The 19,149-nt window shown below is 27.8% G+C and overlaps 1 protein-coding gene and 1 long non-coding RNA gene across 3 annotated transcripts; one reads left to right on the top strand and one right to left on the bottom strand.

Annotated features, from left to right (window-relative positions):
* Positions 1 to 125: 125 nt before the first annotated feature.
* Positions 126 to 10,555, bottom strand: LOC107162909 (uncharacterized). Its single transcript, XM_015510063.2, has 4 exons — positions 10,383 to 10,555; positions 8,451 to 8,858; positions 2,918 to 2,992; positions 126 to 1,213 (listed from the first exon to the last, which is right to left on the bottom strand). The coding sequence occupies exons 1-4, from the start codon at positions 10,392 to 10,394 to the stop codon at positions 317 to 319; spliced, it is 1,392 nt and encodes a 463-aa protein (XP_015365549.2). The 5' UTR covers positions 10,395 to 10,555; the 3' UTR covers positions 126 to 316.
* A 238-nt stretch (positions 10,556 to 10,793) lies between these two features.
* Positions 10,794 to 18,591, top strand: LOC149058418 (uncharacterized). 2 transcript variants are annotated; one of them, XR_016190156.1, is made up of 3 exons: positions 10,794 to 11,091; positions 17,335 to 17,491; positions 17,819 to 18,591. It is a non-coding gene; the product is annotated as an uncharacterized LOC149058418 (long non-coding RNA). The 2 variants fall into 2 exon arrangements; XR_016190155.1 differs by lacking the exon at positions 10,794 to 11,091 and adding an exon at positions 13,989 to 14,095.
* Positions 18,592 to 19,149: the final 558 nt, after the last annotated feature.

The raw sequence follows: 19,149 nt of genomic DNA, 5'->3' as shown, positions 1-19,149 counted from the left end.
GTATGTCATGTAGATGGGTTACACAGGCACACATATTTAATTATCTCATTATACTTATTTTAGTGAACGCAACGTAGAAGCATAATACTATTATTTTTTTACCGAAAAATGTTTAGCTGGATGTGTTTTCATCTTTACAATACAAAATTTTACTATATTAATATTTAAGTACAAGTGGTACTACAACAAAAATATAAAATTTAGAAATAAATAATATTAAAAATTGACAACCATTTATAATATGGCATTTAAGTTGTACGTCCCGGAAAATTGTTATAAACAGGGATCTCATGACATTAACCATGTGATTGAAGTTTTAGTAATGGCCACCATGGTGTCCGTGATGAACTGAACCGTGCGAGAAATCTGGACCGTGATGACTGCCATGTTCTTCGTGTCCTTTGTGTCCACCATGATGCTCATGTTCTTTATGTCCACAGTGTTCTTTGTGTTCACCAAAGTCATGTTCACCATATTTATGTCCTTCATGTTCTTCTTTGTGTACATAATGATCTTCTTTGTATTTATCGTGTTCTTCTTTGTGTCCACCAAACTCATGTCCACCATATTTATGTCCTTCGTGTTCTTCTTTGTGTCCATAATGACCTTCTTTGTATTTATCGTGTTCTTCTTTGTGTCCACCAAAGTCATGTCCACCATATTTATGTCCTTCGTGTTCTTCTTTATTTCCATCATGATCTTCTTTGTATTTATCGTGTTCTTCTTTGTGTCCACCAAAGTCATGTCCGCCATATTTATGTCCTTCGTGTTCTTCTTTGTGTCCATCATGATCTTCTTTGTATTTATCGCGTTCTTCCTTGTGTCCACCAAAGTCATGTCCACCATATTTATGTCCTTCGTGTTCTTCTTTGTGTCCATCATGGTCTTCTTTGCATTTATCGTGTTCTTCCTTGTGTCCACCAAAGTCATGTCCACCATATTTATGTCCTTCGTGTTCTTCTTTGTGTCCATCATGATCTTCTTTGTATTTATCATGTTCTTCTTTGTGTCCTTCATATTTTTGTACATCATGATTTTCTTTGTGTCCATTATATTCTTCTTTGTGCCCGCCATATTCTTCTTTATGTCCACCATGTTCTTCATGTGCTTGATGTTCACCATGTTCTTGATGTCCACCATGTTCATGGTATTCACCACCGTATCCCGGTGCACCCAATGAATACGCAACCAATGCCATTACCAATATGATTGACTGTAAAAGACAAACATTTATTTAAACAACAATTTAAATAATCTATCAATTGATAATAGTTTTAGTAATAAGCTAGCTATGAAATATGCATATGGTAAAGGTAAATTATTCAAGTTATTGAATACGTATTATAGTGATATCTATGTATTATATATGTAAGAATATACATTTTTTTTTCAAATATAAGTGAATGAAAAATAAATCAACGTGAATTATTTATAACAGATATTAGGTATACTTAATAATAATAATAATTATTATTTTATGATAAATTATTTTTTGTTTTGGGAGTAAATTTTCTAAGTATATTTGTTTATAAAAACTCATTCCATATGTATTTTAATCACATTTTTTTCTAAAAATACATTTGTTTTTAATGAGAGTCAATATACAATAATAAAAATAATAAAATTTTAATATTATAACAGTTATTATAACCATGTATAAAATTCTATATTATATTATTTATACATAAAAAATAAATGTTTAGGCGTCACATTAAACTTTGGATACTATTTAATTTTGAAGCATTTTAAATCATTATTAATATTATTATAGTAACACAAACTCAATAAAATTAAGGTTGAGGGATCTGCAACTGTCGAGGGTCAAAAAATAAATATATAATTAGGTACGTGGGGTGCCGACCACTGATTATAAACACTATAGACTGAAATACTGAATATTAAGTGAAAAGTACCCTCGTGATAATTGCTCTCTCTCTTAGAGCCATAACGTTTAACGACCAAGAACGTACAGAAAGAAAACTAATTCAAGAAATATTAACAAAAATGGTACAGCTCTACTAAAAACATTAGTTGTTTTGTAATGTGTCACCATAATGGATTTGTTAAATTTGAATTCAACGATAAAAAATCATTGTATACAAAAAAAGATTCTGAGCAAAGACGGTCTGTCACTTTATATTACAGTGAGCATATTTTATTTTAATATTAGTGAAACAGCAAGTTGAATTAATTTTTGCCGAAAATATCTCATTTTATATTGGTACTTTTAAAGTTTCAAGTATCTACGAATAATATTTTTAAATTATACAAAAAAAATAAAAATATTTTTCCTATTTAAATACCTTTCTAATGTTATCTAAATTTTAAAATTTAATATTGATCTTAAGTCATTGGGAGCATACTACTTACGTCCGAAATTATTATCAGTAGGTGAGTTGCGTCGCACAAAAAAAAATTCGAAAAGGGTCATTTGCGTCCCCGTATACATTTTTTTATAACATAATTGCGTCCCAAAATGTAAATGAAAAAAAATACATTGATGCTTATTTTAATTTATAATATAGAAGTATAAGTAATAAGTAAGTTAGGCATACAATTGAAAATAATATAAAATGTCATATGTTTTACATTTTGTCGTGATAATAGTAATTATAGTTCAAATCAAATATAATTCAATATAATAATTAATATAATAATAATATAAAAAATCATGTTCTGTTATGTTTAGTTTACGAAGTATCGATTTTAGTATATTGTATCGATAATAATTATATATCCGTCCCCAAAACGGGACGCAAGTTATTGACTAAATTTACTACTTGAAAAATATACCTTTTTTGGGACGCAAGTAGCATGCAGGAAAATCATTTACGGGTATGCTATACTCGTATTATCACGATAATTCTCTCATGTTATCTACAACGATATCAAAATAGATACTATAAAACATAATTACCAGTCGATTCATGTTGGCAAGTGAATATGAAGTGTGTTTTTGCAAGACGAGTTCAGTGGACGCTGAAAAATAAGACTATATTAAAGTAATCTTCTGGTTGCGACTGCGGTCATTGTCAGACGTGCACCATCTTATAAGCTATCAGGCCTGTGGACAAGCTTTTCGCACGCGCAAATACACTAAACTTGTACGTCATCATAATAAACGCATTTTAAAATTTGTTTGGTATAATGATTTAATGACTGGTAGTGATTATTTAAGTTCAGCATTCGCAGAGGAGTGCCCAGGAATTTTAATTGGTGGAGAGGGAGCGTTGAAGTTAAAATATAATATTTGTATGAATTGAGTTGGTAATACCTACCAAAGATACAAATAAAGGGCTTTATGGGACAATTGGGGGGAGGTATAACACTTAATCTACCACCAGTTTAGTGCATACATCTACAGTGTATCACAACTACTGATAAATACGATAAATGTACTTATATTTTTATAATTTTAATCGTGGCAGTGGTGGTTATGTTAGTGAAGTGGTGGTGGTTATGGTGATTTTACTCCCGTCTAACAGCATACACTAGAAACAAATAATATATAAAATCATAAGAATCTTACCTCTACTTTTAAAGGTTTTCAACGAGATTCAAAGACAGACTTTTGCATGTTCAAGTATATGCACCATAAATAAATTATGTAATAATATGTATTATTGAAAATTGTATTGTGTATCGAGTTTCAACGACCAACTGAGATAAATCTAGTTCCGTATACGCCTACAATGTATTAAAACATTTTTTGCGATAAATGTTCATGTATTTTTATAAATTGAATCGTAGCAGTGGTGGTAGTGGTTGTTATTGCGGTGTTCATTGCCTAAACTGGTCAGCGGTTGTTATGTTGTGCAAAGCCCGAAAACAGTGTTTTTCCATCTGATCCATAGCGAGTGCTTTCTCCCTCCTTCTCGGTCATTCTCTCACTGTTTCATGAACACACACTCGCACGCTATACAAAAGTTAAAGGTAATTGATTCTGTTTGAGGTGCAAAATATATTATAAATAATAATATATAATAATATACAAGTTATGTATATAGGTAGTAGGTGGTAGGTACAGATTTTACGAGTATGAACGGTGGTAACTTTACGATTATACACCGCTGTGCTGTACAGCAATAATTTTTGAACATCTCAACGTAATGGTGTATTATTTTTTTAATTCAATGTTAAATTATTGCATACGAAAAACGATTCATAGCGAACATTTCATGTCACGCTTGTAGATATAAATAACCAATTTTAATAATTATAGATAAAATTCAAAAATATCTAATTGCTATAAATAGTGTAATTTACTGGTGAAATTGTTTTTCGATAAAGTCGAAAAACTTGTTGGGAATCTTCTATTAAAGTTTCTAATGTTAGCTACCAAAAAAAATTGTGCACTTGTAACTGAAATATAATTTATAAAATTAGAACAATTTTTTATCAAAATTCGAACGAGTACTTTCCATAATTATTAAAATGTTTGTTCTAAGGATAAAAGATCCATGGTTAAGGTTTATAAGATATGTGATCTATGGTGAATTTGAAAATATTAGTAATTAATATTAATATATCAACATAAATAATTCGTAAAAACGACCTAAGTATCATATTATATACTAATTCCAATCGTACGTGTATTTTATACTTTTGTAAGACAATTTTTAATTACTATTAAACTTAGAAGGAACATTTCATTAACTAGGAAACTTCTTGTTCGAATTTTTATTTCGATACATCAAAATCCTCAAAACAATTATCCACTAAATAATTTAAAGTAAAAATGGAGATTCTCATTTGAAAAACAAAAGTTTGTATCGTCACAGGACACTCCTTAAGTGGTACAACAAATTTCAAGAATTTGAAAATGTGGACTTTAAGTATATTTAAAGATTACAAAAATCAGATTTTAAACAACTTCATTATTAAAGAAAATAGAAGATTAGCGTGCATATTGAATCATCCTGTAGATATTAATTATTTTTAAAATATTTTCACGATATATATTTACAGCGCCGTTATAATATCAAGACCATTAAATATACCATTCCAGTCTAACAAAGCAAGATTAGATCTAATATTATTATAATTACAGTTAATAAAATCATAAATTTGTTCTATATAATCTAAGTATTTAAAATAGGTAAGTTCGTTATCAGCGCTAGGTAGTACGTAAAATATAATAGTAATTAAGGGTGATTTACTTTAATTACATTAATATTAAACATGTTAGAAAAAACAAGATTAAGAAGCGGCCTAGGGCGATTATAGATTAAATTAAATTATATTAAATTTAGGTAAGACAAAAACTATGACTAAAACATTTGGTTCAAGAGAACCAACACATGCCACAACAGAAACAATAGAGCCATTAACAGCAAGGCCGGCGCTAAGGATTTTGCCGCCTTGTGCAGTTAAAAAAATGCCACTACCCCTTTCAATAACTTTTGCCATATAATTAGAACATAGTGTTATTTATACAAAATTAATTATAAACTGGGCTATATTACATTTTAAATTGTTACAATTGATAATATTTTTTTCACAAAAGTTTGTTATGTACATTTATAAAAATAAATGGTAGTTCTTATTTATAATTAATATATAATTCATACAACAATAAATCATAACTCATAAATGTTTTCTTGCTTTTAACTTTGAAAAATCGTCGACTAAATCTTTCTCTGTTAATTCTTGTCCAACTTCATGTTCAATTGAGATCATGGCTAGACTACAAAGTCGTTTGTTTTTCATTGTTGAGCGTAAGTATGTTTTGATAAGTTTCAATTTCAAAAAATTCTTTCACCAGTTGCCACTGATACTGGAAATGTTAGCAAAATTCGTAAGGCAATGGATAGGTTTGGTGCAAAATCACCAGCATTTATTACAAATGTTAAGAGTTCATAAGGCGATAAGTTATCATCAACCATATAATATAATACCATAAACTGACTTTAATTCATGGGCCATTTCAATTCCATTGATATCTGTTGAATCACCATCAGTACCATCAGTAAGAAGAATTTTTAAGTCTTTTAAGTGTTTTAATAGTTCTATATGTGTAAAATTTTTCAGTTTTTTCAAATTATAAAGAAACCTAACCACAAAGATAATCGTGAAACACGCCGAGCAACAATTATTATTTTAGATTTACAGCGAGTAATAGTGAAAAATACATATTTTTATTTATAAACAATGCCGCCACTAAAATTCCAAAAAAATTGCCACCCTGTAAGTTCGCACAGGTCGCACGTGCCTTCTGCTGGCCCTGATTAACAGATACCCCTATCTCCTTATACCTCATCCGTAAAAAATAATAGATATATGCTACTGATCTATAGTATATGATTTAAATAATATTTTATTAGTATCAAAAAATATTAATAATATATTGTATATTAATCATATTTTAACTTCTCATTTCATTGTTTGTCCATACAGCGATCTTCGCGATATTTTCAGTGGAAAAAACTAAGAATTTACTAATTTATATGTTTATGTTATACGTGCATACATATTACATAATCATAACGATTCAACAACAAGATTCTCGTAATTATACTGGTACTATATAGACATATATTATAGTATGCTAATAAAATATAGGTACACAGAAAGATATATGGCTATTCGAATTTGTCTTGTTCTATACCTATAATAATTTAGATTATTAATTACTTCATCGTGGGCGCATAACACTTCCTTTATTCGGTAGTGCAACCACCTATGGAAGAGAATGTGATGTAGGTATTCTTTCCAGTCCATTTTTCGTAGTTATAACTATTATTAGTACAAAACATTCTATAAAATAGATTAATAACCTTCATGATTAGTAATTAGTTATCGTATTTTTACCTAATGCTCATTAGTGGTTGACTGTAATATATGATGGGGTCAACAGAGTTGAAAATGTAGAAAAATATTTTAAAACAGGAATGATGGATGCCTTTTAATAACAATGAGGGTTTATATCCGATCATAAAATGTCTTTTAAAAATATTGTGAATCCAACTTCTTAAAATCAAAATCTTATATCTCAAAATCTTATATGCGACAAATGTAATAATTGGTACCCTGCAATTGTATTTCATAGACTGCAAGTCTGCAAAATTATTATTGCTGCCATGCAGATGAATTTTGTTAAGAAATGTAGAATTTCTGCAGACTAAAAGCTTCATACACTTAATATAATATTGTTTACCTGTGTAACCTACTTTGCTTAATACATGAAGTGCGTTGCAAACTTCATCAAATCGGCATTCGGGTGTGAAAGTTCCAACATAAACACTCTTATTGAACTTATTTATCTATATTTTCGTTTTTTTTCAGATTGTAAAAATTTTTTTTTTTTTGAAAACATTAGACGACGACGTACTGTATGCATAATTTTCACAATGATTATATTTTATACCCAAGAAAACATAAAATACTAACTAATAGCCGATAGGATCGATCATGAATTATATTTATGGTCAACAATTGTAATAGTAATATTAATATATTAAATTCTAATACTTTTAGCATGATTTGTACTAATAATATACCTATTAGTGATGTAATATAGTATATATGTATAATGTTCAATTATAATACTCCGATTGTTTGAAAAACAACAAAAAATACAATATTAAAATGAATATTATTTGTTAATCTGTTTATTTCATTACTACCCTACTACTAATAGGATCTTGTATGGTTATAGTTTCCTTCATTTTCAACTAAAGTGTTGGTATTCGTACCAATTTATTCGAGTATTGATTTAATTAGAAAATATTGTATAACAGTTCGTCGAATTACTAATTATTTAAAGTTTAATCCTTCAAAAAAAAACCCCTACATGCTTGACTCGTTCGGAAATTAATTATTTAGAGTGAAATAGATACAAAATGATCAATGGTTTGTGACTTTTAATTCAGCCACGATAAGAACTAAAATTTGCAAGAAGATGCAATAAAGGCTTTTGCTGGCAAACATTACCTATTATTCAGGAAATATTATGTTTGGAACCATATTTTATAGGTACGTATGTAACAATATACCGATTAAAAAAGGTATTTTTAAAAGTGCTGCTTACAGATTTAATATTTGAAATATTTGGTTGATAAAACAGTTGCTATTGAATTAATAGTGTAAATTTCATAGCCTATTGCAGACGTACTAAATTTCTAAATATATATGTATAAATATATAAACACTTATAAACTTATTATGACTATGACATTGTAAACGTCCACCGTTCAATGAATAATATTTGTACCAAACTATTAATTATTTAAACACAAAAATATTTTTTTAGAAAAATGTTTAATTGGTTGAGTATATTTTTTATATATTTTATATGTTTATTATTATAAACAAATTTACAATTTAGGTATAAATAAAAATGAAATAAATAATATAACGAGTTGAGAACTCTATTATTATACGACTTTTAAGTCATATGTACGAGATAGTGGAATTCGGACGGAATTTGCGATGTGATTGTAGTTTTAGTAGTGACCACTACCGTGTCCACTATGCCCACCATGTCCGTGAGATTGTGAACCATGTCCACCGTGTCCTTGATTACTGCCATATTGTTGTCCATGTCCATGATGCCCACCATGCTCCTGTTGTTGGTATTGACCATTTCCGTGGTTGCTACCAGATCCTTGGAAGCCACCGTGTCCTGGGTTGCTACCGTGTCCTTGGTTGTTACCGTATCCTTGGTTGCTACCGTATCCTTGGTTGCTACCGTATCCTTGGTTGCCACCGTATCCTTGGCTGCTACCGAATCCCTGGTTGCTACTACTACCATGGCTACTGTGTTGGTATTCACTTTGACTTCCATGACTTTGTGATCCACTACCGTATCCCGGCATAGCCAGTGAGTAACCGACCAATGCGATAACCAAAACGATTGACTAGAAAAAACAACGAGTGCGTTTAAATAACAAATTTAAGAGTCAATCAATAGTTAATGTTAATACGTCTTGTATAATGCACATATAAGTTATGAAATGTATAGTAAATTATTTACGTCACCGTAGAATAGATATATGTACTAGTAATTATTTACGGTAGGTATATTATTCAGCGATGTCGGATTATAAATTGTTTTCTCAAATATAAGTAGGTATTAGGTACAAACAAGATAAATCATCGTGTAACAATAACGAGTTGATAATATTTTTTTAATAGTTAGAATGAAAAAAACATATCCGCGACACTGATGAAAATCAATAACGATTGTGATGATTAAATAGAAACGATAATATTATATTTTGAGCCTTAATGGTTAAAATAATTATCATAGTATAGGCATTATAATATGATACCTCGAAAATGAAAGAAAAATACTTTAAGTTATTAGGTGAATACATTGATAAGTAATTGAATGCATCGTGATATTTTATTTTTATTTCATTCCATTTCAAATCATAATAATAATAGTATTCGAAGTAGCTTGAAACCAAAAAAAATTGTTCAGATAATTTATTTATTTTATTGTAAAAAAAAAGATTATTTATGTTTCAGAATGAATTTGCTAGAAAACAATTTTATAAAAAAATCTAGAAAATGTATAAGACTTTAATTTTTATAAAATGAGTCAATTATTTTTATATTCAACGTATATAATATCATACATAATAATATACTTAAAAAATAAATTTTTAGGTAACATACTGAACTCTAAATACTATTTAATTTTGAAACATTATAAATTATTATTATTATAGTATATTATAATCATTTAATTATAATTAGCATTACAAAGTAAATGTTTCACAATATAATGAAATAACTGCAATAAAACGAAAAATGTACAAGATGGAGAATAATTTATTTTAAATAATTTAATTTAGCAATCACAATTAAAATCTGTGTTTCAAAAAAATATCAAAACGTTATATAGGTAGGTGAACAAAATGGTTGAGGTAATATTTTTTTATTTGTGGTTTGCATTATTGTTCGAGACCTAAGTGGGTTATAGGTGATTTAAATTTAAATAACGAGGTATACTTAACGATCGAGGACGAAGATCGTACAAAATAATTCAAAATATATAAATAAAAAAATGTTAAAAACCTATTCATTAAGTAACCGACAATGGAACAATATGAATTGACTACAGAGAAATATTGAAAACTATGGTAAATTCATTAGATATCCAAAATATTTTATGCTGCACAATACCAAAAAAAATAAAAAAATATTGATCTAATAAACTAGGTATATATTATGAGGTATGTATCATTAGAATGGATGATTCTCGTGGTATTAATTACTATATAAAAAGGAGCTTAAGAGAGAATAATGTCATAACAATAATATTTTGAATATGCTCTGATATTTACACCTAAAATCGTACTCGGACTTAGTACTAACATGATACACGTCGTCTAAAACGATATTATTAATAGGTAGGTAGGTATTATAATAATTACCAGACGATTCATGTTGATGAGTGAGCGTGTAGTGTTTTTTCGCAAGATAAATTCAGCAGACGTTGGAAGACTGTTCGTGATCTTTGGGTTGCGACTGCGATCATTCGTTGGACGTGCACTGTCTTATAAACGATGTCTGCAGACAGGCTTTTCGCACGCACGAGTATAATATGCATATACATATTATTATAAAATATATTTATATCATGTTTTAATGACCAGCCGAGGTTAACCTAGTACGGTATACGCCTACAATGCATCCGAACCTTTTTCGCGATAAATTTACACAATAATAATAATAATTTTATTATTATTATTATATAAGACGTGGCCGTGTTTGTAATGATGATTAGGTGGTGGTGGCGGTAGTGGTGGTGGTTGTAGCAGTATCACCAAAACTGGTCAGCAGAGTTGTTTTGTTGTGCAAAGACGACGATGATAATATTACTACTTTTGTTATTTCCATGTTATTTTGTTATTAATGGTTTTAATCATTATAAATATTAATATTGCATTATATTGATTTATCGACTGACTCGTGTGCGTGTGGAGGCACACTCCTAATTTTCGGTTTTTCCGTCAGACCGATAGTAAGTGCCCATTCCTTCACAATCGTTCTATCTCTCTCTCTCTCTTGGTTGAGAGATCGAAGGTCAAAGATTCGCAGAGATAATTGATTTAGGTCGAGGCGGAAAAGCATATCATACAAGTAATATATATGTATATAATATAATACATATTGTGTATACGGTGGTGGACTTTACGACTGAGAACAAACACAGAAATAAAAATTAATTTTTTATCGCAATCATTATAATAATAGGTACCAGTTAATATAAATTTATACACTATCGGAAAATATTAATAATATTTTGTATTAATCATAAATTAACCTCTCACTTCATATTCTGTCCATTCAACAACCTTCGTGATATTTTTCGGTGAAAAAAAACTGAAAATTTACCTATAATATTATATAACATATTACGTGCATCATATATTACCATAATACTTACATCCGTGTATGAACAACAACAGTCGTAATCGTTATATCGTATTTGTTGTGCTGGTGCCTGGTATTATAGTACGCTAATAAAAAATCAAGACACAGTGACGTACCAGTTGTATGGTTTTGGGGTTTTAGTGCTCCTGGATTAAATAATAAACTAGTTGTATAATATAATGATAAAATATTCCTAGTATAGAATAAATAAAAAATTGTTTATTTTATTAGTTTAATGGACTAAATGTATTGGTTATAATAAAATGTTAACGAGTTTCTTAACTTCTGAAAGAGATTAAATTTTACCTAAATTTAAAAAAAAAATTGGTAAATAGAGGGTATCGTGAGGTAGTGTATGTGTAATGGATTTGTCAAATTTGAATTCAATAATAAATTGTTGCAAACAAAAAGCGATCCAGAGCATACACGGTATATTCTTGCTTATATTTCCAAGGATGTGTTTTATTCAAATCACAAATTTATTTTAATTACTTTTTTTTCTATTTGTATTATGGAGTACAGAATATTGAACAAATTTTTGCTGAAAAAATAGCATATTATAATACCTATTAGATAATACCTAATAATTATTAATATATTAAACGATAATATAATATTTTTTACTATTAACTTATCGTCAATGCCACCTATCTCTAAACAACTTCATACTCGGCTCAGTATACCTATATTATATTCTAAAACACAATAATTGGTTTTTGTGAATCTTTATAAAATATTGAAATACGTATTATACGTAATATACACGAAAAGATTTATGTCTTCAAGAGGACGCTACACCCGCATATGTTGTCTTCGTCTTACAAGTGCGTAACATCGCAAATTTTATGCTCAGCAGATCACGTTTAGCTTCGTTTAAAATTTAGAGTAAAATGACCTCTTACAAAAATTAAAGGTAACATTATTATCGAGGGCACCTCGTAGGCTTTTTATTATATTTTTATTTTAAAGTGAGTTATGAGTATTTTAAGATATACAAACAATTTACAATTTTAAAATACACATAACTCACTTTAAAATTAAAATATAATAAAAAACCTACGAGGTGCCCTCGATAATAATGTTATCTTTAATTTTTGTGAGAGGTCATTTTACTCTAAATTTTAAACTAACGGAGCTAAACGTAATCTGCTGAGCATAACATTTGCTATGTTACGCACTTGTAAGACGGAGACAACATATGCGGGTGTAGCGTCCTCTTAAGATTAATTTATAAAGAAAATGATTATGCTCAACTATACTATTTCGTCAAAATATAAACTACTTAACTTTAATTAAAGTGATGTTCATTGTTCATACTTACATGATATGGATTTACGATAGTTTTAGAAAGCTGTAACCCAATGTATTCAACTTACCTCTCAGAATTTATTATAAATATATCACTTACTATTTAGTATTTGTTAATATTAATTAATTTGTTTTTTTTTCATTATCATTTGTCTCAATAAATCAATAAATTAACTCTGAACAGGGCATCATAATTATTGATATATATATTTTTTTATTATTATTGATAAATAACTGCCTCGTCAATTGGAGCTATTGGTTACATTAAATAGTTACATGTGATTATCTATACCAAAAAATACGAAATTAATATTATATACATTCTAAATTTATAATAAACTATATATTTTCAAATTATATCATAGAGTACTGTTTCCTTGAGGAATTTGAGCACTTGAGTATGTTCGATTTTTTGATAGATGGTGGGTTAAACTGAATTTCTGATGTTGAGTTTCATACTTCCTACATTCTGTTACCTAATATATGTTTAAGGAAAGTTGCAGGTTGGGCATATATGGGTGGGTCTTCTTTTTTCATCAAAAACATTATTATTGTTATTATTATTTCTTTTATTCAGGTGGCTGGTTTTATTATATAATTATTTTTGTTTATATACTTTAATTTTATATTTTTAGTTATACATAGACTACTTAATATTATTTATTATTCTGTTTGTTTTTGATATTAGTTTTTAAATATTTTAATGAATTGATATTATTGAGGTAAATTTATGAATAAAAGCTAAATAAATTTAAATATCAACAAATTATTCTTATCAATTTCATATTTTTCTTACCTACAAAACTACTTTAAAGACATATAATGCTGTCTTAAAATAATAAGCTATATAATATATATTCTTGTGTAACTATTAACATTAACTTTTTATATTTAAATATTCACACTATCATTTTAGTTTTTAATTAATTTTAACACTAAAAAATTTAAATTTGTGTCTAAAATGTAGAACATTGGCAGAATAGAAATTAGGTTATTTTTTTTTTAAAGTCATTTACAACTAGAAAAGTTAGGTTTTAGTACGAAGGAGGGGTTTTCTTGTCAACAGCGTTATATTAATAATAATAGTAATGATAATAATAATAATAAAAAATGTTCAGTTTGTAATTGTGTACACAAATACACAACACTTATAAATACCACCTGTGCATATGTCGATGTACTTCAAATAAAACAAATAAATTCATACTGACATGCGCAATTTAAAGAAAATAGTGTTATATATTTCCATTTTATAATTTTAATTTTTCATAATTTTTTTAATAGGTATAGCAACAAGTTTATGAAACAATTTAAATGTATAATCTTATAATAATATATTAAACGACTTATCAACTTTGTCGTCCGTGCATCCGTGCGTCATTTGGTTGTTTTACTCATTTAGGTAATGTGTTTTTTATGTACTAACCTAAAACATATCATCCATTAAAATTCTTACTGACAAATAAATTATTGTATTGAAGAATAATTAATGTTGTACAATGCTAATATATATATTAATATATTAATATATTATAGATGCAGATATTCACGTTTATACGCTACACGGTAGTTTTTTAATCAGTGAACAAAGATACATGATATTTTTACCTGTGTTATTACTTATTTCCTCCATTTAATTTTATTCTAAAGGTGCCTTTACACTCTATTGTGTCATTTATAATTTATTGTGTTGTTTATTTGACCAAATTGCCTTGGTAGACATAATTAGAACTTGATTAGAGGTTAGCTAGTGTAATCATTTATATTTAAAAAAATTTAATTATTGAAATAACTGATAATCATTTGACCATTGTAACCAGATGCTGATAATAAACCACTGTAATTTTAATACGAAGTTTTAAATAATGGAAGACATGATACAATTCTTAGCCAGTTTAAAAACAGTACCTCTATAAATATGAAATTACCATCAACTTTTAAATTTATTAATGGAATCTAGAGTATTAAACTCATGATTGGATGTCGAATGCGCTTCTAAATATTTAAATTAAAAATATTGGATATAAAAAATACATACCTATACTGCCTTATAATGCAAACCTTATTTGCCTAGAGGGTACTTAAATTTTCATCATTTAAGTAGTGTAGTCGTTTACAACTTATTTTTTCAAAAATTTAGTTTCTAATTAGTTTAACTTTAAGTATCTACCTACGACCCACATAATATTAATATAGGTATATCCCTAAATAATGATTTTACACAAAATATCAAATAGATTTATAGTAATATTTTCATAGTAACTTGTCTAAAACTTATTATACTCAGACAATTTTTGAAATATTATAAATTTTTATGAATAATTATTAATTAGACATTTTTTTTATCATAATCATTGATATTTTTTCAAACAATATTATTCTTAGTAGGTATTTAAACATAAATAATTCAAAAACTACTCGTTTGAATGAATTTTTACTTAAATATGTCACCTACGGTAAATTATGTTAAACGGAAAATAATGTTATCTACCGGTCGTTAACCTTAGTAACCATCAGTATTATGTTAAATCGGAAAGTGTCGTACATTTTATTTATTTTACTCAAAAAATGCAAAAAATAAGAAAATAAATGTTGCAAATAAAAACTTGTTATTACATTGTTATAATATAATTAATAAATGTATATGTATAAAATAAAACGCACTATATTTATTTTGACATGATTTAGTAGTTCCAAGGCATTTACTATTACAAATTATAAAAGCCCTCCGGCTATAGTATAACTACATCTGTTGTTACAACCTGTCTTGCAATCACGACGTTGATATTTCTGGGAATCCTTAACACAACAGTTATGCTAATAATTATTATTCGTGCAAAGATACAATTAATCACATTTTCTTCTTATTAATATCATACAATTTATCTTATATATTTAAATACCTAAAAATTATAATAATATCTGAGAGCTATATTATAACATATGTGTTATTAATTTATAAATAATTTAATATTATCGCTGAACGGATATGTGGAGGTATCTTGCTTAATTAAAATTACAGTCAGCACGGTGCAATGTACCATCTCTATATTTCTACTTAAACGATTTGATAAAAAATTCAGAAAGATCAAAGAACAAAATATATTTATTAAACGAAGTTTGACTAATAACACTTACAAATCGAATATTGAATAATTAACTATTACATGGTATGTGCAAAAATTTAATATGATTAAGTAAATTGTGTAGAACAAAACTTGAATTGCAGTCAATTAAATAGCAGTAGTATAATAAATTAAGTTATTAGGCAGAACTTCAAAATAAAATATGAACACTGCAAAATAATATAGTTTTCAATGTAAATACAACGCAATATAATTTAAATTTTGTCACCCAATGGCCTATGTCACCAAGGATATATTTCGTGTAACAAAAAAATTATAATTTATAAAAATTATAAAAATGTAAAAATTACTCAACAAGGCGACAACAGTAAATTTCCATTGACATCAAAATCCATTATTAGGTATTCAAAAAAACAATTAAGGGTCGCCCGACGAAGGATTAATAATGACCTATACTTTAAGTCTAACAAAAGCTACCACATTAAACATAAAATCTTATTAAAATCGGTTGAGTAGTTTTATTAGCATTGGTATTTTTTTATTCAATCATGTTATCTGACTATATATATATATATATATATATATATATATATATATATATATATATATACTATATCTGTAAATGAAAATATAAACAGCATAATATTTATAAATACATCACTACATAGGTACCCAAAAATATATTATCTGCGTAACAATAATTAAAATATTCATTTGAAAAATTATCTCCTGCACGGACCGTTACGTTATTTCTATAGTACCTATATTGTTATACACAAAATATAGTGAACGAGTTAATTATTATTGTTTATTGAAAACTACAATTGTCTGGGTTTCAAGATGAAGACAAAATCATTTATAGCACTAGGAGCAATAGCCGGTATAGGATTGGTATGGATGAGCAGGCGATTTTTGTACAAAAAAGCAAGAGGACTTTTAAAGGTACACATAATTATGCCGAATATGTCAGAGTAATCGAAAAGATAAATTATTTTTTTAGAAACGTAGAAGTTAAACACATTTATACACGAAATTAGGTTTTATAAAATATTGTGACTTAAACTTTTAGAACGAACAAGATCTAGTAAACGTACAGAGTACTTCGGCTGCTCAACTGACTCCATACTTCGTCCACAACCTCATAACGACTGATAGAGTAATATAAATATAATTAATTAATATGTCTATTAAATATATACGCAATTAGGTATTATAAAATATTGTGACTTAAACCTTTAGAAAGATCAAAATCTTAATAATTACTGGATAATATTTTAAGACATTTTATTAAAAAAAAATTGATAATCTTAAGCATTCATGTGTTAAGAGGACGCCACATGGACAATTGTTGCCTTCGTCTTACACACATACAATATTTCAATTACTTAGATATTTTTTATTTTTTAATACATTTTGGTTGAGTTTGATTTTATATTACGAAATATGCTTGTATTGGCAACATTAATGTTCATTAAATTATACAGTTTAATGTTCATTATTAGTTATTACACTAGATATAATAGTAAATATTATAACTTAAACCCTTTTACTTTAGGTGATGAACCACTTTGAATACAAATTGAAGTACCGACCAGTTCTCTTATTAAATGAAATTTATCCATATATCAACTACGCAGTCAGCGTCATAGCGATTTCTCTGCCAGTGATAATGGTGGGGTGTGTCATCAATGGTCAATCTATTGGTGCACAAAGTAATATTTTTATTTTGTAGATATTGACAATTTTAATATAATCTATGACTTAATTTCAATATTATATATAATTTAAGTTTCACTTAGATGTGAAGTATGATTTTTTATATGATCACTTTAATATGTACAATAATAATATAAACGATTTTCTGTCGAAAAATTAATGTCGAGATATCTTAATCTAAAAACAAAAAATGTCTATTTAAGATTTAAAAAAAATATTATTTACGACAGATATTGGTTGGATTAATAATAGTATTAAAGTATTGATATTTAAAATTGTTATAACAATAATCACTGATCACTTATCGTTGCTTTTTTATGTAGGTTCTTCAAAAAAGGTCGCCAAAAATCTGCTTGCCATCTGGGTATTGAAACATTTTTGCGAAAATGAAAGTTATAACGGCGCACATACACACGAGCGCATAAAAAGGTCTTTTTCAAGACCAACAGTGTGTACGAAACAACACGTTGACAATTTAATTTCACACTTTTGTTAGGGAAACTTGACTGACGAAGGTGGTTTGTAAAGAAATAAGTTACAAGAGGCTGATGAGGGAAAAACGCACGCACCAATCAAGTAACCCGCACCACTGCAAAAGTGCGACATTCTTTCGTCACTCTTAATAAACTCAACCAACCGGCAACGGAATTCCCCATAAATGCATTATATATAACGGTGCAGCTACAAAACTTAAATCAGTCTTCATCCTAACCCTCAACTGTCAAAATACAATAATACAATCAGGTGCCACCAGCGGCATACCTGAAGCGTATCCCGATTGTTATATATTATTATATTATTGTCACCAAGTGACATATATAACGGCCATTTTACGACCGATCCACTTAATTGCAGAGGGATTTATTGATTCCGCCGAAATTACCTGCCTAGGAAAAAGGTTTATATTGATTCCGCCGGCTACTGTTTATAAAATCTACATATTGATTCCGCCGTCTACTGTTTATAATATCTACACATTGATCCCGCCGGACACTGTTCAACCCCCCTCCCCCCCACCACCAATTATATGTCTATTTTAAAATGTATAAATGTAACTAATTTTGATCAAATTTTATAATATTTTCATAAAATTTGACCACATGTCTAAATTGAATAAAACTATAATAATTATATAATTCAAAATGAAAATGCATATTAACCTAATTAATATGTGAATATATTATAAAATGTAAAATCTAAATTTTATAAAATTATAAAAATTATACAGTTCAAAATAAAAATATATAAATGTTAAGCTACTTTTGATCAAATTTGGTCGCATGTCTAAATTGAATAAACTGATAGTACTAATTGTATGTAGGTATAAAATTAAAATGTATATAAGTAACTACTTTTGATAATATTTGGACACGTATTTTAAATAGGTGAACATAGAAACTTTTTAATTAGACTATACGTTTTAAAATACATATACAATGGGGAAGGGGGGGATGAAAAGTGTTTAATTGTTTAATTTCTTTTTACACCTATTATATGTCATACCTACACAGTGACTTAGGCACTCAATGTCTAAGTTATCACTCAATACCTTAATTTTTTTTTTTTTTTTTTTTATTAAGAATAAACCCTCGGCGACATCGGCCATTGGGAACAATGGAATTCCGTTATTTACATCTAAAATTTACAGTATTTA

The sequence above is a fragment of the Diuraphis noxia genome, unplaced genomic scaffold (genome assembly GCF_037042655.1).
Source record: "Diuraphis noxia isolate RWA-SAM2 unplaced genomic scaffold, SU_Dnox_SAM2 contig0002, whole genome shotgun sequence".
Taxonomy (NCBI): Eukaryota; Metazoa; Arthropoda; class Insecta; order Hemiptera; family Aphididae; genus Diuraphis; species Diuraphis noxia.
The sequence above is the reverse complement of the archived record's forward strand: the minus strand, read 5'-3'. Positions and strand labels throughout refer to the sequence as shown.

Coding starts and splice junctions, on each gene's coding strand:
- LOC107162909 (XM_015510063.2), bottom strand. Junction 2,993..8,450: donor GTGGACACGGTAGTGGTCAC/TACTAAAACTAC, acceptor ACTTTAATATAG/TCTTATTTTTCAGCGTCCAC. Junction 1,214..2,917: donor TTGCCAACATGAATCGACTG/GTAATTATGTTT, acceptor TGTCTTTTACAG/TCAATCATATTGGTAATGGC.